The 22,876-nt window shown below is 37.9% G+C and overlaps 1 protein-coding gene across 1 annotated transcript in view; it reads left to right on the top strand.

The window, feature by feature from the left end:
- The window catches only part of LOC128027686 (gamma-aminobutyric acid receptor subunit alpha-6), a 35,468-nt gene extending 14,364 nt beyond the window's left edge, over positions 1-21,104 (top strand). Inside the window, exons 7-9 of the mRNA XM_052615495.1 lie at positions 139-291; positions 13,196-13,452; positions 18,442-21,104. Of these exons, the coding sequence (XP_052471455.1) occupies positions 139-291; positions 13,196-13,452; positions 18,442-18,972 (941 nt within the window). The 3' untranslated portion in view covers positions 18,973-21,104. The remainder of the gene's footprint in view (positions 1-138; positions 292-13,195; positions 13,453-18,441) is intronic.
- Positions 21,105-22,876: the final 1,772 nt, after the last annotated feature.

Consider the following 22,876-nt stretch of genomic DNA (forward strand, 5'->3'; position numbering starts at 1 on the left):
TTAACAGCCAGAAAACTTTGCTGTTCAGCCAAAATAAGTCTGCTGTGGTGACAGACTGTCATTCTGACCTTGTTCCTTTGCGTGTCCGCTCTTGGGCTAATAAGGCACTTTCCTGTTTCTGTTTTTCTGTTCTTTCAGGTGAATATGTGGTAATGACGGTCTACTTCCATTTGAAACGGAAAATGGGCTACTTCATGATTCAGACATACATCCCCTGCATCATGACTGTAATCCTTTCTCAAGTGTCTTTCTGGATAAATAAGGAATCCGTGCCCGCCAGAACTGTCTTTGGTACGTGTTACTCTCAAATCTTCTGCACCGTTTACCCCTCTGAGCTGCCAACACCATTTTCATGCAAATACAGAGAAAAATGCTGCTTCCTTCTGTCATATTTTCCTCCCTTCCTCACTCTTTCCATTTATCTTTCTTTATGTTACTATTCCTTTTTTTTTCTTTTTGTCTCATTTCACTGTGTGAAACCGTGGGTCATTTTATTTTTTAACCTTTTGAATGTAGATTAGCATTACTTTTTTACCATGATTGCAGTGCTAAAGGTATTCTGTGTGGTGCGTGAAATGTGACACTACATTTTTTAGCAAATGACATCCAACTTTGAGCTGCCTTAAAGCTGTTACCATTAAATATTCATGCATTTTCTATGGTTAAAGAAACTTTTAACATTTTCAAACAGCAGGTACATTTTTCTTTCTTTATTTCTTTCTTTCATAATTTTTTAAGATTATGTATCCAAGTTAACAAAAATATTAAGCAACACAACTGTTTTCAATATTGATAATAATAAGAAATGTTTCTTGAAGACCAAACCATCATATTAGAATGATTTATGAAGCATTATGTGACACTTAAGGCTTGAGTAAAGATACTGAAAATTCAGCTTTGTATCACAGGAATAAATTACATTTCTTATATATTCAAATAGAAAACAGTTATTTTAATTTGTTATAATATTTCACAATTGTACTGTAATTACTGTATATTTAATCAAATAAATGCAGCCTTGGTAAGCATAAGAGCTTTTATTTTGTTTGTTTGTTTTTTACCCAGAACAAGTGTGAAACACTTTAATCTATCTTCATGTAGAACATTTTCTGATTGTGTTAAAGTTTTAGCTAGGTGAGTCTTTAGTCTTGATCCAATTACAATGCTGTGATGCCTCACAAGCTACTGAATCATAACATGTATTACCATGTGTATCGTATCATTAGGTATTTGGCGATTCCCAATGCTATAAAAACGAGAGAGAGTTTGGTTTATATGTGTTGCAGGATCAAATTAAAACAAAATGTGAGCAAGTGTGTGTATATTATAGTTTCACACTTCATATAAAATGTTTTTTTTTCTAATTCAGTGAAAGTTATTGAATCATATTTTCAAAAGATGGTTTCAGACACTACAAAAAAATTATTTACTCATTAATCTTGCCTTTTTTTCCAAGGAAAATATGTAAACATTCTTAAATGAAGATACAAATGAGTTCTTGTTTGCTGAGCAGTGTATCAAAATAAAGTGAGTTTATGATTCAAACAAGAAAGAAAAAAATTGTCAGTGGGGTCAGAAAAAAATAATACTTTTTTTCCATTGAATTAAGTGTACTTTTCTTAATATATATATACTTAATTTTTAGGTGTTTTAATATCTCATTAATTTTGCTTCTCAATTAAATATATCTTGATTTAAAAAAAGAAGGTTTAGTATTTGTAATGGAAAACAAGACTATATGTAAGTGTCGGAGATGTCGGTGTACAGGGTGAAGGGGCAGCTGAAGTTAAGACAGTATAAGACAGGGGACGACGTCAGGGCCATTTTCAGGATCTGGAATGTGGCATTGGTTTCCGGGGTCCAGACTATCTTTCCCTTTCCTGGTTAGGTCTTACAGGGGACAGGCTATAGAGGAGAAGTTAGGAATGAAGCATCAGTAGTAGCCGCCAACCCCAAGAAAACTCGTACCTGGGTTTTGTTTGTGGGACATGGGAACTTCTTCATTGCCTCAGCCTTCTTCTCCTGGGGAATGATGAGCCCTCTCCCAATCTTGTAGCCCAGGTATTGGGCTTTGGTGAGGCTGAGGTGACACTTCTTGGGGTTGGCCATCAGGACAGCCCACTGGAGCTCCGTCAACACCCTCCGTAGATGCTCCAGGTGCGTCTCCCAGCTCTCAGTGGATAATGACGTTGTCCAGGTAAGCTGCGCCGTAGGCTTGATGTGGCTTGAGCTAAACATCCATCGACCGCTGGAACTTGGCTGGAGCCACGTTAAGACCGAAGGGAAGCACCCGGTAATGCCAGTGGCCATTGGGAGTGCTGGAGGTGGTCTTTTCCCGAGAGCTTTGGGAAAGGGGTACCTGCCAGTACCCTTTTGTCAGGTCCAAGGTTCTGATATACCTGGCCTTCCCTAGCCGATCCAGGAGCTCATCCACCCGTGGTATAGAATACCCGAAGGTGGAGACTTGGTTGAGCTTCCTGAAGTCGTTACAGAACTGGAGGGTGTTGTCCTGCTTCGGTACCATCATGATTGGACTGGCCCAGGGGTTATGGGAGGGCTCAATGATTTCTAGACGGAACATCTTTTTAATCTCCTCCTCTATAGCAGGCCGGCGAGCTTCTGGTATCCGGTAGGGATGCTGCCGGATTACGACGACTCCTGGTGGTGTGCGGATTTCATGCCCAATGATGGTGGTTCTGCCCAGGGTTTCACTAAAACCCCAACTGACTGAGGTGCCGGAGCACCAAGTCCCTGTGATCACACAAGTGCTCTCGGGACCAGGCCATAATGAGCCAGTCGTCAAGACAGTTGAGGATCCTGATGCCCACTTCCCAGAGTGGGGCAAGGGCGCCCTCCGCAACCTTCGTGAAGACACGGGGGGACAGGGAAAACCAGAAGGGGTGGACCTTGTACTGCCATGCCTGACCCTCGAATGCAAACCGCAGAAACGTTCTGTGGAGAGGGAGGATTGAGACATGAAAGTACGCGGCTTTCAGGTCGATCGCTGCAAATCAGTCCTGGGGCTGAACACATTTGATAATGCATTTCTGCATCAGCATCTTGAACGGGAGCTTGTGAGGGGCCCGATTCAAGACTCGCAGATCCAGGATCAATTGCATCCTTCGCCAGCAGGATAGCAATCTCCTCTTGCAAGACAGAGGCGTCCCGGACTGCCACCAAAGTCTCGAGCACACCATTGAACTTGGGAGGTCGCCGGGTGAACTGAATTGTGTAACTGAGTCGGACCATCCGAATGAGCCAGCGTGACAGGTTGGGCAGTGCATGCCACGCTCCCAAACTCCGTACAGGTGGCACCAGAGGGACAGTCGACATATGTTTGTATATACATGTACATATGCATGGTGTAGCGATGGGGGGTTGTGTCAGTTGGCGATTCCCAATGCTATAAAAACGAGAGAGAGTTTGGTTTATATGTGTTGCAGGATAAAATTAAAACAAAATGTGAGCAAGTGTGTGTATATTATAGTTTCACACTTCATATAAAATGTTTTTTTTTCTAATTCAGTGAAAGTTATTGAATCATATTTTCAAAAGATGGTTTCAGACACTACAAAAAAATTATTTACTCATTAATCTTGCCTTTTTTTCCAAGGAAAATATGTAAACATTCTTAAATGAAGATACAAATGAGTTCTTGTTTGCTGAGCAGTGTATCAAAATAAAGTGAGTTTATGATTCAAACAAGAAAGAAAAAAATTGTCAGTGGGGTCAGAAAAAAATAATACTTTTTTTCCATTGAATTAAGTGTACTTTTCTTAATATATATATACTTAATTTTTAGGTGTTTTAATATCTCATTAATTTTGCTTCTCAATTAAATATATCTTGATTTAAAAAAAGAAGGTTTAGTATTTGTAATGGAAAACAAGACTATATGTAAGTGTCGGAGATGTCGGTGTACAGGGTGAAGGGGCAGCTGAAGTTAAGACAGTATAAGACAGGGGACGACGTCAGGGCCATTTTCAGGATCTGGAATGTGGCATTGGTTTCCGGGGTCCAGACTATCTTTCCCTTTCCTGGTTAGGTCTTACAGGGGACAGGCTATAGAGGAGAAGTTAGGAATGAAGCATCAGTAGTAGCCGCCAACCCCAAGAAAACTCGTACCTGAGGGACAGTCGACATATGTTTGTATGTACATGTACATATGCATGGTGTAGCGATGGGGGGTTGTGTCAGTTGGCCCAAAAGGCATCACATTCCGAGTCATCACAGCCACACTCCTCGTGTTCCCAGAGGAACTGGCCAGAGATGCGTGGAGAGACGTTGCGTCTCCGAACCATGACCTCTTGATCACTGGCAAAAGGGGGTATTTTGGGTGAGAATGAGGAGGCAGAGTGACGCTCATCGTAAACCCGCAAGCCTTGGCCCTCTTCTGGGGGAAGGAGTGGCGCTGTCTCCGCCAGCTCCTGAAGAGCAGTCTCCCACATCTCAGAATTGCCTGTGTCAGGGCCGCTTAGTCACCTTCCTAGAGGACTTCGCAGGTGGAAGTGACACGGGGGACGCCGCTTTCCTGCGCAGGGCTCGACGCGCCGGCTTTCAAGAACTCTCAGCATGGGGCGGAGCTGGTGTGGAGGATGGAGGGGGGCGCCCATTGCGACGAGCAGGCTGAGGCACTGCCCACGACGGAATGGTTGCAACCAGAGGATCACATCGGGGTGATATGTGATGTATGGCCTGAGTCAGTGCTTCTGTTCTGTTAGGAACTGCAGGACACAGCCACTGACAGCGTCGCCACACAGGACAGCCTGGGAGATGGGAGTGTTGAGAAAGTGTACTTTGTCAACGTCTCTCATACAGGCCAGGCTAAACCCGAAATGGCACCAGTGGACATCGCCTTCCCGAGGTACTGTTTCGTGACTTCCGGGGCCATCCACGACTACATCACTTCCCCATGCACATCCGGGAAGAAAGGAACCAGAGAAAAACGTGGTTGTGAGCCATGCTCTACACCGAGAACCAATCGAACAGCCATGAGCACTCAGGGCTGTGCGGTGCATTCACCTCCATCCTGATGCTCACAGCTGCCCGGGCAAGCACGGCTGTCAGCTCTGGGTCCAATTCGGCAGTGGCGACAACACCCGAAGGGGGCAGCCCTGCCAAATATGAAAAAAGTTACCGACAGATAGGGAACCATAGTTCACTAAAAATCCACACAAAATCGATTTCAAAATCGGTGGCGATTCTTTGTCGATTTTAAGTGCAATTTTGTTTAGTTTGTCAGTGGGCTACGGCTCTGTGTAGTAAATGCTGCTCAACCTTAACCAGTGTTGCCAAGTCCGCGGTTGTTTTTTATGTCCGTGGGTTGAAGCAACCCCAATACCAATAAAGGGATGTTTAGCCCCTAAAATGCGAATGTTTTTTAACCCCGGGACACAATTTTTTATCGGGGAACTTCCTGTAAATGTGATCGGGCTAGTTTTGGACTAGTTTTGAGAATCAAATGGGTAGGATTTGTTTGAAAACCTGGCAACCCTGATCTGAACGCATGTGCTGGAGATGTACTTCAAATCACAGGAGCGCCTTTACTGACGAGATGCGCATGAAAAAATCGCATTTGATTTTTTTGCACAGCCCTAAGGGTATTTGGGGCCAGTACCCCATCTACCTCGTCAATGTGGCATACTTGTTCCCAACAATTCCACAGGCGGTTGTCTTCTCATTGTTCTCGGCAGAAGGAGCCCCCTGGCGTGACCAGCGAAAACATATAGAGGTAGACAGATGGTGGATTCACCCTCCCTCTCACTATCCATTTCCATGCGGGCCATGTACGCAGGCGAGTGGTATCTGTGATTTTTGCTCGGGTTGAGGCTTCACCATGGTGGGATGTACCAAGGTGACCGAACTGCCGGAATCCAGCAAGGCCCGAACTGGTTTTGCATTTACATTCACCATCCAGCTGGGCCCCCTGGAAGGGCCCTCGTGGTGTAGAAGGCACCCGGTCATCCAGGCTCAGTACGTGGCCGCTGGACGAGGTATGGGACCGTCGGTCTGCTGACTGGTCGCGGTGCACCTTCGAGTGGATGTCGCTCCATCACCCTGCGGGGTGTCAAGCCTGCTCTCTCCCCTGCTTCGCAGGCATTCAATGCTTTCGTCAGCTCAATGGCTTCGACCAGGGTTGCGATGTCCTGAGGGCAGTGCTCGTAACAGCCAATTCACAGTGACCTTCTATGCCACTTGATCTGCGGTGGGCAACCCGACAAGGAGCCACAGGTGGGCCAGTCAGGCGAGTTGGGGAGCCTGAATCCTCACCATCTGAGAAGCAAAGAAAGTGGTTCTAATAGGTGAAACAGAGAGATCATAATAGTAACCTGGCGATCACAAGTCTGTGTCTCGGGGAAAGTCGTGGCCTAATGGTTAGAGGGTTGGACTCCCAATCGAAGGGTTGTGGGTTCTAGTCTCGGGCCGGACGGAATTGTGGGTGGGGGTAGTGCATGTACAGTTCTCTCTCCACCTTCAATACCACGACTTAGGTGCCCCTTGAGCAAGGCATCGAACCCCCAACTGCTCCCCGGGCGCCGCAGCATAAATGGCTGCCCACTGCTCCGGGTGTGTGCTCACAGTGTGTGTGTGTGTTCACTGCTCTGTGTGTGTCCATTTCGGATGGGTTAAATGCAGAGCACAAATTCTGAGTATGGGTCACCATACTTGGCTGAATGTCACTTCACTTCCCCACTTCCCCTCATTTTACCTGCCATTCCCGCATTCTCCACCATATGTCGCAGGGTGAATGAGAACACAGACTCTGTACTGCTGGAAAGTGCCCCAGAGGGTTATTTATTAACACACATAACTGATCTCACATGCTCAGGTGACAGGTGCAGGCTTCCACTTTGTGTTCATGGGGTGCGGTGCTGTGGTGAATGTCACTCTCCTGAGATGCCTTATGAGTCTGTAAGTGAGCAAAAAAGAGGTATGTTAGAGCCTTCTAGACCTTCAGTCCAACTCGCCTTGAAAGCCTCTTATTCTGGTTTTGTAGCCGGTGGGAACGAGCTCCAGGTGCACCACTCATCACGCACAGGTGTTGTGATCAGTGTGTGAGAGGCGTTTCCAGGGGGATGCTGATTTGGAACTGCAATTTTTTAGTTTTTTTGTTATTCTTTGCTTAACTGATTACACAAACTATCATTAATTTGGCTATGGTATGTAGTTGTTTGTGTAAATCCAGCAGAATTTACACACTTTTTTTTGTAAATCCAATATAACATATGAAACAAGCTTGCTACGTTCACAATGCACACATTAGAATGTCTTATTTTGTGAACAGCCAAAAGCACATCACAAAAAAGAAAAGGCCTTTCTCGTGTGTGATGCATGTGTGGATTTGTACACTACTAGTCTCTTTTCTTCTTCGTACTAAACTGTCCTGTTCATTTCCATAGATATTTTAGCACCATGTGCCTGGTCAGTCCTGAATACCCTTTATGTGCTGTGACCTAATCTGTCTGCTGCAAACACGACAAAACACTACTACATCCGCAGACACTCATTCACACTCGCATACACTCGTGCATGCACCTCCTGTTTCCTTCCACACTTCACCTGGGGCACTGGAGATGCTGAGAATAGCACGCTCTCATTCTCCACTGGAAAAGTGTAACAATGACCCATCTTCAGATGGCTACTAACAGAGCAGTGCGCTTGGACACAGTCCAGAGGAACGGATTTTCATGGCCTAGATGGAAGTGTGCTTAGTGAAGGGGTTTCTGGGTAATGACAGAGTGGGTTTTTGATGGCTGTTGCATGTTCAGAATGGACGCAGCAGGAGACCACAATGATCTGTTATTTATCTGTTCTGGGATGACTTCCATATTTTGCTTTCTCTACACATGGCTCGAGTGTATTTTGGAAGGTTACTGGCTTCCAAATGGCTCCATTACTGATTGTTTTTTTCTACCTTTTGTCATCACAATGTAGTTTGAAATTAGTTTGGGAGTGTTCAATAAAATGATTTATTTATTTATTTAATTTTATTTATTTTTATCTACCCAGAACATTTAAGATATAAAGCTACAATAGTGTGTTTAACTTTTGCAACACTTTCTAAAAAGCAGCTGGGGGTGTAGAATCCTATACAAAATACTGTAATAATCATAGTAAATACTGTCATTGTTTACTCATCTTTTACTATTTTCTAGTAATGTCAAACTTGTTAGACTTTTGTTCATCTGTGGAAAACAAATAAAATGTAATGTTATAATGAAATCCAATGTTGTTTGGTGTCATTGACATCAAATCTGTCATGGCACATCTTCAGAAGCAAAGTTCACAGAATACCAAAAAAAAAAAAGACAGTATGGAATGGCATGAGGGTGATGAAATATTGACAGAATTGCCTTTTTCGGTAAACGTTTTCTATAAATTTGTTACTTTTACTGTTAGTTAGCAGCTGATTGATGGTCGTGTCCTGCTTTGTAACTCCTTTTGTTTGTTCCATTAACATTTGTTTTGGTGACAGAGCTCTCTCATTCTTCTCAGCCAGTCGCATAAGAGCACTAAAGCAAAGCTCTCACAGCACTGTGGATCCGGCAGTGCACAACACATCCAGCACCCCTGGCTAAATGTAGCCTGTGATGTACCTATTGATCGTTCCAGATCAGTCTGCATGTGGGTGTTTGTGAGTGCGTGGTGATCGTGTGAAGTTTTCCAGAGAGTGTGGATTATTCTCCGGAGCTCTGAGCTCATCATATAGGCAGTTTCAACATGGATTTGTTTTTATTTGAACCTGAGCTCAGTGCAAATCCCGCAGGTCTGAGAGCCACCAAGAGCACTAGCGGTATCTCTTTACCGCTGTAGTAAAGTAACTCAGGTGAAGATGTTAACTTCACTGTTTTTTTCGTGGTTTTGATATTTTGCTGTTACTAACAAAAATTAACATATATGGAAAAACACTTGTGTTTGTCTTCTGTGTGAGGAAAGAGACAAAGAGAATGCTGCTCACCAAAGGCATTTTCTGTAGAGATGAGCAGCTTTGAGATATGAGTTTTATAATATAATAGGGTGCAAATATAGAGAACAGGCCCAGGTTATCATTTACCCCGAATTCAAGTGTTTAACATTTTTATTTTATAATGATTCAATAATTTAATAAATTATTTTATTTTTAGTAAAATATAAAAAAATATATATATATATATATCATAATATTCAAATTATTTAACATTTGAAATTTTAAGAACATTAAGCCTGTTGTGGATCCATGAGATTGTTATTATTGTTTAATATTTTTTTTATTAAAATGTATACTAAATTTACCATATATATATATATATATATATATATATATATATATATATATATATATATAGTTTGTTTGTTTAAATAAATGTTAAATATTAAGAAAAACAAACAGAAAATTAAACACTTTCCCATATATTTATACTAATTCTAACCTTCATATGTAAATTATAAATTAAAGGGGTCATAAGATGCGTTTTTAAATTTTCCTTTCTGTTTGGAGTGTTACAAGCTCTTGGTGCATAAATGAGATCTGTAAAGTTGCAAAGACTACATTACATTTACATTTACATTTAGTCAATTAGGAGACACTTTTATCCAAAGCAACTAACAAATGAGGACAATGGAAGCAATTAAAATAAAAAAAAGAGCAATGATATGTAAGTGCTATAACAAGTCTCAGTTAGCTTAAACGCAGAACACATAGCAAGGGCTTTTAAATAATATAATAAATAAAAAGACAACAAATAGAATAGAAAAAGAATAGAGCAAGCTAGTGTTAGAAGTATATATATATATATATATATATATATATATATATATATATATATATATATATATATATTCATTGCTGTAGTGTAGCAATGTTGTATTTTTACACTATTACAGTAGTACTGTAATACTATGTTTTCATGAAAATCAACATAAAAGCTGACTATCATGTATAATTTCTTTACACATTAGAGTAATGAAAATTTGATTTTGTTTGCATTACAATAATGAGAATTGAGGACAAATGTGCTTAGTTGTCATGGAAATAATGCTAATGCCAACAATAAAAAAAACATCAAGCCAGGCTTTGGTTTTAAGCTTATTTTAATTAGTTTGATTTTGAATTGAAACTGACCCAGAAATGTTCTTGACTGGTTTAATTTCAAATGGAAAGAAAACAGCTGGCACGCCAATCAACAAACAGCAAATTAAAAATGTGAAAGTGCCTTTTTTATGTCCGTGTTTATTTCTAACGTCTTGCAAACTCCAGAATGCAGAGAGAATATGTGGGAGAGTGTGTTTGTATTGTGTGCGGGGCTGGCTTGATGTGCGAGAGGTTTGTATGTGTGTTTTCTTATGTTTTATTAGTGTATGCATGAAGGTTTATGTGTGAGTCGAGAGAGATTCTGTGAGTGTGTGTGGGAGGAGAAGGGATACTGGCTGCCTCCGTGATTTGTGTGTTGGTGTATGTGTGACTCACGTCTGGCATGCTCACTGCTCTGTGGCAGGGTTTAGTTTCACTGAGAGAAAAATGCTTCCAACTTCAGACATTCAGGTTAAGAGTGAATTCCCGACTCCCCCTGGTGGTTTAAAGTGTTACTGCTGAAGACATCTACCTCATTTTTGATCTGACCTTTAACATTTATGTCAGGCCCACAGTATGACTAAATAAACCGAATAAACCTAGAACATGGACCAAAAAATTGAATGCTTGGAGAAGTTCTTAAAGCTGAAAATTCTTCATTAATTGCAGAGAACTATATTTTTTCTTCTGTTTAAAAAAAAAATCCACATGCGAATAATACAATAAATATTAAAAAGAGGAAAATGCTTCCCCTGCATATTGTTGTTTGCACCAGTTATTCCAAGTTATTATTACACTATTATTACATTATTACACATTATTACAAGCAAAATACCTTTTATTGATCCGTTTTTTAACTGAACCATAGTGTGAAGAACATGTTAAAGGGGTCATGTGGTGTTGCTAAAAATAACATTATTTTGTGTATTTGGTGTAATGCAATGTGTTTATGTGGTTTAAGGTTAAGAAAAACACATTATTTTCCATATAATGTTCATTATTGTTGCTCCTCTATGCCCCGCTTTTCTGAAACGTGTCGATTTTCACAAAGCTCATTGTTCTGAAAAGCAAGGTGTGCTCTGATTGGCCAGATATCCAGTGCGTTATGATTGGCCGAATACCTCAAGCGTGTCACAGAAATGTTATGTCCCTTAACATACTGTGATGCCATGCCCCAGCATGACTAGACAAAACCAATAAAACCCATTAAAAATGAGGCATTTGTTGCATCTAATGGGGACATAATTACTGATTAGAATGACTTATACTGTGTTTCTACACTTTGCATTACATATCATGCAGCGTAAACATAAAACCATGTCTGCATTTGTGATCAGAGAAACAACAAACAACAAGCACTATTCTACACTGCTCAAAACTCACGTTTGTAAAAAATAAAAATAAAAATAAATAAATAAAATAAAACATTATATGAACAATGTATAACTTATTTTTATGCCAACATTTTAAATAAAAAATATCGGTATCGGTACTTGGTATCGGCAAGTACCAAAAAATAAAAGTATCGGTATCAGGTGAACTGGTTATGGGTCTAAAATTGGTTGTGAATACATACCATTTCATGAAGACTTTAAAGGGATAGTCTACCTAAAAATTAAAATCATTTACTTACCCTGATGTTTTTCCAAATCCAGATGAGATTTTTTTTCTTTTGGTGAACACAGAAGAATATATTTGGAAGAATATTGGAAAGCAAACTGTTGCTGGTAGCCAGTGATTTTCATAGTAGGAAATACAAATGCTATGGTAGTCAATGGCTACCATAGACAGTTAAAGAAATGGACACAGCGACCACATTGGAACTCAATTGAGACAAGTGAAGCCCATTTTTAGCGATTTTTAGCACTTCCGTTTCTGACTCAAACTAAGCTTGATGACATCAGCAACCTGTCTGACAGATGTAAATCTTCTAGTAGCTGTGCGTACAAACTGCCATCGTTAATCTTGCAGAGATGGCGAGCTTGAGCGGGAGTTCTTTGGCGTCAGTAAGCAGAAGTATTCTGATTAATTACTTTGTATAGTATATTAAAATATAACGCCAGTACGCCATATTAAGTTAATTGCCTGCGAGCTTCTTCTCCTGTCTGTACGGTAATTTCTGTACTGTGTGACAGAGAGTCGAGTGGTTATGACGCAATTGTTAGCCTATTTTTGCAAAAACTGTTTCTATGGGGCCATAATGTAACATAGAAGGTAATGGAGCCCTTTATACATTGTCGTGTATCTTTAGAAATAAATAATGGACAAATGGAGTCTTTAAACACCTCAGATGTAAAGTAATTAGCTGTCAAAGTGACGCCAAAATGAATGTGATGTCAATGGGATGCTAATCCAAGTGAAGTTCTGCTAAAAGATGGCGGCACGCGGCCGACTTCAACTTCCGGTCGACTTCCTTGCTGCCTGATGGCTACCATCAACTGTTTGGTGTTTTATTTTGTGTTCAGTAGAAAAAAAAAGAAAGAAAGAAACTCATATAGGTTTGGAATGACTAAAGCTAAGTAAATGATAACACAATTTTAATTTTCTATAGAGTGTATTTTTTCAATTACTGCATCATTGTGCCTTATTGTGTCTTTATAACCCATTGCTTCTGTTGGCCTAATGGCATGGACTTTTGTGGTCAACTGATGAAGCACTAATTGTTTTCCTCATCAACTTAACTTGATGTTAAACTCTCAACAAATTACATTGTTGTATGGTGGTCAGTTTTAAAGCACTCCAGAGGGAGACATAGATATGAAAGAGAAGAGAATAAAGGTATAATAGCTAATGGACACTTATGGACTATTAGAGTGATTCTCAAACTGTTTGTTTACATTTATGATTTGCAGTCAGAGGTGAAGTATTTTTACCTGGTTGAAAGCAATAAATATTTTGTACAATCATTTAGTAGAAATTACCATTAAAAGCTGTATGCTCATATCAATTCATTACAGACTATGTTCATTTTAAAAAGCACATCATATAAAGCGGTTCACAGGTCATGAGTATGCATACATTCACACACATTTTTATAATACACAACCATAAACACACATTCATGTTCAAGCTTGTACACTCACAATTTAGTAACATTTGCTACTAGTTATTGTAATTAATATTTTTAATATGCTTTTCTAACAGGTATCACCACTGTTCTCACAATGACGACCCTCAGCATCAGCGCTCGGCACTCTCTGCCCAAGGTCTCGTATGCCACTGCCATGGATTGGTTCATCGCTGTGTGTTTCGCTTTCGTTTTCTCTGCTCTCATCGAGTTTGCAGCTGTGAACTACCTCACCAACGTTCAGGCAGAGAGAGCCAAGAGAAAACAGGCCGCAGCCGCCGCCAAGAGCTCCACACGGTCAGGCAAAGCTAAAGACACAGAGGAGGTTCTACAGGTGAGATGATGTTACACACATTACAGAGACTAAATATACATTATAAAACACATAGTTCTTGCTTTTAAATTTGCCATGTCTCAAAGTGTGTGAAATGTTATGCTGTACATCAAAAAAAGTCCTATAGAAAGATTCCTTCTTACTGATACTTAGAAGCATAAAAATACATTTGATATATATATATATATATATATATATATATATATATATATATATATATATATATATATATATATATATACACACACATACATACATACATTAAAAGAAGAAAGGATTTTCCAGGTCTGGTGCAACAAAATGTGCATTAGGTTTTGTAATTCATTTGTAATTCATGTAATTGATGCTTTATGTATTGTACCAAATAAGACTAAAATTTATATTTTTAATTTTGCAAAAAGAAAAGGAAATCTATTTCATAAGTCATTAATTATTTTATTACATTTTTTGCATTATTGTCATGACAGCACATTCTGCATTCAGGTTATCACCACTGCAATAAATAGTTAACTTTAATGTATAACTTTTTTTCAATTAACTTTATTGGTATAGATTAAAAAGTATGATGTGTAAAAGCAATATGCTTTTAAAAAGAAAAGGGAGGGAGAAAGGAAGTATTATTATTATTATTTATTTAATTTTTTGCATTGTATGATGACCATTCATAGCTAGAGTTTCATCATGGTACTTCTGCAAACTGAATGTTATTTTAATTTCAACTGAAAGGACAGCATAATGAGAGAGCTGTGGATTTCATCTTTTGCTGGGATATTGTGCATAAGCAGAGATGCCGGATTAGAAGTGGCACATGCTGACAGCTGTGAGACTTAGTGAAAGTGTGTCTTTCTAACTGTTGATGTGATGTATTTCGGGCCTGTTTTTATGTCATTTATTTCTACTGGCTGTTAAATATGTTAATGTACCTTATCTAATGGTGGCTCTCTGTAAGACTCTAAAATCACCAGTAACTCTTCTCCCTCTCTATCTTCTGCTCCTCATAACACACATTTTTATTAGCCGAGTAAGGATGGGAATCTTTACGGTGAATGTGAAAGTCTGACAGATGCAGGTTAACAGAGCTCGTATGACTCAGTCGTTGAGCTCAGCATAGCATGAACTGTACGTTCGACTTTATAAACATTACAAATAATCCAGTTTGGGAATTTACAACATGTTTTCAGTGCTGCTTCATAATTTCATAGATAGTTTTTACAAACTACTTTTCTTTTTTTTCTTTTTTTCTTTTTTTTTTTTCTTTTTTTTGAAAGAAGTCTCTTATTCTCACCAAGGCTGTATTTATTTAATCAGAAGCTAATTAAATATTATTACAGTTTAAAATTTAATTCATTTCTGTGATGCAAAGCTGAATTTTTAGCATCATTACTCCAGTCTTTAGTGTCACATGATCCTTCAGAATTCATAATAATACTCTGATTTGCTGCTCAAGAAACAGTTCTTATTATTATGAATGTTGAAAACAGTTGTGCTGCTTCATATTGTTGTGGAAATTGATACCCTATCATTAGTTAATTAATATTTCTATTTACCAAGGATGCCTTAAATTGCTCAAAGGTGACTTTTAAAAAAGTTAAAAAAGATTAATATTTCAAACCGGAAGGTTGGTGGTTCAATCCCCGGCTCCACCTGACCAAGTGTCAAGGTGTCCTTGAGCAAGACACCTAAGCCCAGCTGCTCCCGACGAGCTGGATGGCGCCTTGAATAAATGACACCGCAGTCGGTGTATGAATGAGTGTGTGAATGGGTGAATGTGAGGCAAATTGTAAAGCGCTTTGGATGGCCATGTGGTCTGTTGAAAGCGCTATATAAATGCAGTCCATTTACCATTTCCACAAAAATATGAATCTGCACAACTGTTTTCAACATTGATAATAATAACCATTATTTATAGTTTAGCACCAGTAATAACTGACAATAAATGATCTCCAAATCAGCATAAATCGGAATGATTAATGAAGAGTTATGTGACACTGAAGCCAGGAGTTATGATGCATAATTTTGCATCATAGGAATACATTACTTTTGAAAATACTCTATAAAATATATATATATATATATATATATATACCCATTAAGTAACATTTAAGAAGAAATCCTAATATGGATCAATTTAAGTCTTTGTACGTACATCACATGGTCAGCACGGTTCTTTTCCTAAAAAGACAGAAAAGTGAGACAAAACAAAGTAAACAAAAGACAAGTAAAATATACGAATGATCAGGGAAATGACATGAACTCAGCATTATGGGTTTAATCCTAGAAATCATGTTTAATCCCTGTGTCCGAGTACTACATCTGCTGAGATTTGAATTTGACACATTGGGCCATTGGAGTGGAGTTGTGAAATATGTGTAAACCAGGAGGTTCTTTTTAAAGGTCCCATGACATGGATACTATGCTTTTTAATGTTCTCTTAGGTGTACTTATATTGTTAGTATGATTTTTACATTTAAAATTTAGAAATAAAAAGCATTTTTAGATCCTGATATTAGCCCTCTGGCTTGAATGCTCTGTTTGAAGGGGCGTGTCTGCTGTGAGACTCCGAGTAAACCACAACTGTTGTGATTGGCTGACATCTTTGCATTTGAAATGCGTTCATGTGGAACCCCTCTCAAATATAACGTTATATATATATATATATATATATATATATATATATATATATATATATATATATATTATTTTTATTTTATTTTTTTACTATTACAACCGACGAGATTAACGAATCGTGGAAGTGTGGATTATATAAAAAAAATTTCAATCTTTTCCCATCACATGAAAGGCTGCAGTGATGAGCATTGAGTAGACAGAGTCTGTTTATCGCGTGGATGCAGTGATCTCGTCATTATTGCAACACGTTATCTCACAAAATGCTTTCACCACAGCTAACAGCAAACACATGAATACAGTTAGAGCTCCGTTGTGCAGCATAACAGTGTCATTCATTGTAACGGCAGTTTGGGCAAGTGTGCAGATATACTCGCGATGTGTAACAGCTCCGGAAAAAAAGCGAGCTTTCCTTGATCGCTCTCTGTAGTTAAATCACAATTGAAATAACAGATTTCAACGAGGAGATTCAAGATCATCCTGATTGAGCTTCCATTTTCTCAAAGGCAGAGAAAGATAGAAAAATCTCGATTTACACCGATTCAAATTTCTAGAAACTTGGGGACCGTATACAGGCTAGGGGAACTCATATTAATCTTAAAAAACCTCAGAAAGTGACATTTTCATGTCATAGGACCTTTAAGTGTAGGTGACTGTAGTTACTGTAGTTACCAAGAAATGTGTTTCTTATAGTTTAAAAAAGTAAGCTCTTGTTTAACAACATGGCAGATTTATATACAATATGCACAGAATGTTTTTCAACAGAGAAGTTAAGATCTTTATCAAAAATATTAAATACTATGAAGGTACAGGAATTTGGACAACGTTTACATCTCTCAGAGCTGTGTATAAGTCTCTTTCTGTCTCTCCTCACAGCTTGCGCTAACATATTTTCCACACACCACGAGACACCAATTACACTTTGCCAACTGTTCATTTCTCAGAGGAAATGGTGAAAAATATCAGGGTGAAACTGGGTTATCAGGTCCAGTGAGAAAAATAATGATACATGATATATGATATATATATATCCTGATTTACAGTGTCCTGATTTTATTTATTCATTTAAAGAAGTCCCATTTATAAATTATTATTTATTAGTTATATTGTTGAATATTATCACAAATTAAAATAACTGTTTTCAATCTGAATATATTTTAAAATGGCATTTTTGGTGTAGGGCCATGGAATATACAGTTTGTACAGTATAAAAACCGTCTGTCATTATACAGAGTTGTGTCCTGCATATGTCACTAAAACAAGAGCACACACACTGAGTGAACTCATCTCTCTTGTGCTTGTTTATATGAAAAAGCTGTTTATAGAATAGCTCCACCCTCCTCCTCCATACACCCACAAAGAGCAAACCATCTGATCATAAAAGCTCCTTACAGCCCTGAACGTTACTGCAAGCATGACGTCTGTTCATTTGCTCGTTACAGACACATGCTCACTGCATGAAATATTATTTGTGTACATAAAAAAGTTGTATTCTTTTGGCTGTAATAAAATGGTCTTTGTCAAGTGGGTTATGAATGTGCTTTGATTTGACCAGTTTGATTACGTGATTACGATACAAGTTTCTTACGTGTCTTCTCATTAAAATAAAGGTTTGGCAGCTCAGATGTGGAAATGCAGTCTTTTGAAAATATTATTAAACAATAAATTGATTTTATATTGCTTCATATTACAGAAGACAAAGTGTTATTTTTGTACCTTTGTTTGCTTTAAGATTTTAAAGTTACTGTCAGTGTTGTTCAGCCCAAAATGAACTTTTTCTAAAAATGTGCTCGCCCTCAGGCCATCCAAGATGTAGAGGAGTTTGTTTCTTTATCAAAACAAACTTGTTTGTTAGATCACTTGCTCACCAATGGATCCTCTGAAGTGAATGGGTGCCGTCAGAATCAGAGTCCCAACAGCTGATAAAAAACATCACAATCAAGGAAGCGTTGTTATGGATTACAGACTTGTATTTCGGCCAGAAGCGACGTTAGCGTTAAAACAACGGACTACAGACGTGTGGATTACTTGTGGATTATTGTGATGTTTTTATCAGCTGTCTGGACTCTCATTCTAACGGCACCCATTCACTGCAGAGGATCCACTGATGATCAAGTGATGTAATGCAAAACATTTCCAAATCTGTTCAAATGAAAACACAAGCTCATATACATCTTGGAAGACCTGAAGGTGAGTACATTTAAATACAATTTACATTTTTGCCTGAACTATTTGAACTAAGTATGTAAATAATGAAATCCATGCTTTTTTCAATAACTAATTCTATTATTTTCAACTTGAACAGCATTATTGACAGTTGTCTGTTGTGCATTATAGTTACCTTTTCTCCAATTTACCCAACAGCAAAACTCAGATACTAATGGCAACCTGCGGAAACGTGTCACCTCCAATGTTCAGTCTCAACCAGACTCTAAGAAGACCCAAAGAACCGAAAAGTCTAGCAAGAGCGGAGCAGCCACATCCAAACCGACCTTGACCAGCCAATCATCCTTCACCTCAGAGGGCACCAGCAGTTTTTCCAGCCAATCACGTCTCAGCCCCAGTTCTGCCAGCCAATCAAATGCAGCCACTTCATCCTCTGCGTCCAAGACAACACTGCCTGCCCCGCCCTCTACGCCAACAGTTCCAGAGAAACCATCGCCCGCTGCAACTCCGGGCGCCGCACCTCTTCATCATCTCCTGGGGCCTAAATTAGAGAATATTAAAAAGAAAGAAACCAAGCCTGCACCTCAACCTGCCACTCCTCCAGCCGGAGGAGCCAGCAAGATCGATGAATATGCACGTATTTTATTCCCAGTGTCCTTTGGGGCATTCAACATGGTGTACTGGGTGGTTTACTTATCCAAAGACACCATGGAGGCAAAAGGAGGCTAACGAGAACAGGCTTGGATATTTGTACCTTTTTTTCTACAACTCAGATGAATAAAGAGCCATCTTAAGGATTACATTAACAAGCAATTCCAAGAAACTTAATTACAGTATATGACTGCAGACAAAACTGCACAAGCGCACAGAAGAGATTATCTGGGTGAAACAATATTACAACTTTTTTCTTTTTTTCTTCTTCTTTTTTTTTATAAAAAAGGGCCATACATAAGATTAAGCATGTGGATATATTATAATAAGTAAAAATAATTAAATTTAAAAAAAAAAACAAGCAATCTCACTGGAATGAATCATTGATTTATCTGTTGTCTTTTTGAATAGCCATATTTCCAGTCAGGAGGAACAATGCCACTAAATAGATAGAAAAATAAATACCAGGGTTGTTTAGTGTATAATAATATAGATTATTAGTATTATTATTTTTTACATAGAGACGCTTCTGGGGAAAAAAATCCTTCATTTGGAAAACTGGAATTTTCAGAAACCCAACAGCTCTGAACTGACCATGCAGATGTCTGCCAAGACGACATATTTCTGACATAATACACAACGTATTTCTTTCAGTTGTGATGAAATCTAATTTTAAACCACATCAAGTATGTAGACTATCAGGCATGAATGGTATCTATCCTGTGTTCTATCGCCGAGAGAAAATGTTGGAACTGAGCGTGTCCTGATTGGTGAAAAACACATATGCATGTTTTTTATATTTTTTAAAGAGACAATAAGATTTTTTGTTGTTACAAATTAAGTTGTTAAAGCACCAATGATGATTTTCTCTTTTTGTTTTTGAAGTTGAATGGCTTGTTTTCCGTTCAGTTCAATTTGGGTTTCGTTTTCATTATTGCAGTATTTTTTTTCATCTTATAGCTGATACATTCTCTGCTATAAAAAAGGAAGTGTGACATAGGGAAGGAGTTTCACCATTAGAAGCACACAGCATGTGCCTAAAGGCCCCCTGGAGCCTGGTGCCGTGGCAACCGCACAGGGGCCAGATGGTTCTGCAGTCATTTAGAACAGTTAGAGGGTTAAATAGACTGATGTTGTCATACAAGAGCCAAAAGATGATGAAAACCTCCACCGATCCACATAGGGCTGTTTTTGTATGGATTTTAACTGTGATTGGTTGAGGTCTTCATTATCCCCCAAAAAATATAATAATATATATATGACTCAAAAATGTTGCCACGGAACAATAAAAGAACATTTTCAGTAGAATTTTTGATGTCAAAGTCCAAGAGTGATCTAAAAAAGCACCATAAAATAGACATCTGGTAAAGTCATATGATAGCTTTGTGTTAGCTGTTGTCATTTTTTGCATTATAATTTTTTAATCGTGTTATTCCATATAAGATATGGAAGAAGAGTTTATCAATGATTTCAGTTTTTGCTTGTTTATCAAACAAAGCTATTCTATGATTTTAGGAGATTAAATATAGAGCATTTAAATGTTAAAATATGAACTACTTTTATGCTGCTTTTTTGTGCTTTTTGGTGCTTGACAGACTAAAAAGGGGGTTTCTCAGTGATGCCATAGAATAACTATTTCTTCTTCCCCAAAGATCTAGTGAAAGTTGCTTAAAAAAAAAATTCTTAGTGTGGCAAACCCTTTAATACCCCAAATAACCTTTTTTACACTCCAAAAGGATGTTAAAATGTGTCTTAAAATATATTTTTAATAGTTCTAAAGAACCTTTTTGCACTATAAAGACCCTTTTGTGCATTCTAATGGTTCCTTGGATGCTAAATGTTTTTAATAGAGCCACAAATCCCAACAAAGAGCCTGTATTATTTACGATGTTCATTTATATACCAAAAATCTCCTTTTGTGTTCCACAGAAGAAAGCAAGTCATACGCGTTTGGAACAGCATGAAGGCGAGTTCATTTGGGTGAACGTTCCCTTTAAAGTTTGATTTATTTGACTCAAGGAGTTTTGCTGTATAGTATAGGTGTGCTGGAGATGATTCTGTGATTTTTGGGGTGATCTTAGAAGACAGCTTTTGAATCCATTCCACCATTCTGTTAAAATATGACAACAAAAAAAAACATATATGGCACAAACTTGTTTCATTTAATTGAATCTATTACATTTATTAAATGATTATTTGATAACTTACAACACATGTGCATGTGTATTCTTAGACCTGTGTCTACATAAATACATGCATGACTGTGGATGTGCTGGTATGCCTGTGTGCAAGTGAATATGGAGATAGAGACAGTCTCACTGATTAGAAATCTCGACTATCACTCCACATGTTAACGAAGCAGCACAGTTCATCTAATGAATCATTAACATTGCTCTCCCTCTATCACACTGTCACCAGCATAAATGTATAAAGAAGGCTTTTGAATTTACTGATCAAAGAGAAAAAGAAAACATTTTACATTTTAAAAAGCATAATATTTACTACATACTCATTATATACTGTATATTGCCTTTTGTATTTAAAACAGAAGACCTGAAAGACCATGTATTATTAATATTTGTATTATTCTTTTTATTCTTTTTTTTTTATATTTTTACTTGTCTTCTCTTGGATTTCTAAGTGCGATATGAATATACAGATATATATACACTACTGGTAATTTTTTATTTATACATTTTTTTTTTTTTTTACACAAACTTTTATACATAAAATATTCAAATAGAAACAAGTTTTTTATTGTATTAATATTTCACAATATTACTGTATTTTTTATCAAATAAATATTAAAGGAATAGTGAGTGATTAGAATATGAGAAAATTAAGTCACAGGAAAGCAAGACAGAAATCCGATAATGCATCCTCAATATTTTACATGGTTACATAAGCAAAAGACATTTAGTTATCTCAGGATTTGGCTAAAATATGATTATTTAATTATGGGATACAGTATCCAATTGTACAGTATAAATCAACATTTTTTAAATGGTAGGCCATTCAGGGTCAGTGTTGAAAATTTGAATACTACTGCATATTAATTTCTCACTCTCAGTCTGTGTTTAAGGGTTAGTTCACCCGAGAATGGAAATTTGTCCATCTTTTACTCACCCTAGAAGAATCCTAAGTGTATGTGACCTTATCTTTCAGGATAATCCAATGAAATTAAATAAAAAATTGTCCTTGCTCTTTCAAGTCTTTCAGTAGGGTAAGCGGGTGTTTGTTTTTCAAAGTTCAGAAGTCGTGAAATAAAGGCTGCACAAAATAAAATGTTCCTCACACGGCTCCTGGGGTGAATAAAGGCCCCCTGTAGTGAATCCATGCATTTTGTAAGACAAATATCCAGATTTCAAACATAATAAACACTTTTTTTCTCACTTCTGCTGACTGTTGGGAACTGGAAGACATGCATCGATGAATCAAGAGTGAGTAGAAGATGGATGAATTTTCATGTGTGTGTGTGTTTGGTGCAGGCTATCAGTAGCATGATGGAGTGATCAAAATGTCTGACTTCCCCGGGAACTCAGCCTAGTGTGAAATTGACTTTGTACGTTCATCCTCCATCACACATACCTCGTTAACCTGCCACTTTAATGGTTCTGTATATTGTTCTCACTCTCTAACAATATTTCCCATTCAGAATGATAAATACGTGTTTATATGCATTTATACACACAAAAATATGAGTTCATGCATGTGTATTTCAGTCCAATTTCCAGCCTCAGTTGAAATAAGAGCAAACTTGAGCTATAGTTTTGCATTTAGGCTTAAAGTTATTTTATTTATTTAGGCTTAAATTGAAGGTGTATTTGAACTGCATATAACATTTGCATCCATTTGGATCATGCAATTTTAACACAAACTAAAAAATGTAAGTGATGCACATTTGTCACTCATACTGTAAATGTCACAGGTATTGCTTTAATAAGACTAATAAACTGTATGTGTTTTATACACAATAACCAGG

This window comes from Carassius gibelio, chromosome A14 (genome assembly GCF_023724105.1).
Source record: "Carassius gibelio isolate Cgi1373 ecotype wild population from Czech Republic chromosome A14, carGib1.2-hapl.c, whole genome shotgun sequence".
NCBI classification, from domain to species: Eukaryota; Metazoa; Chordata; class Actinopteri; order Cypriniformes; family Cyprinidae; genus Carassius; species Carassius gibelio.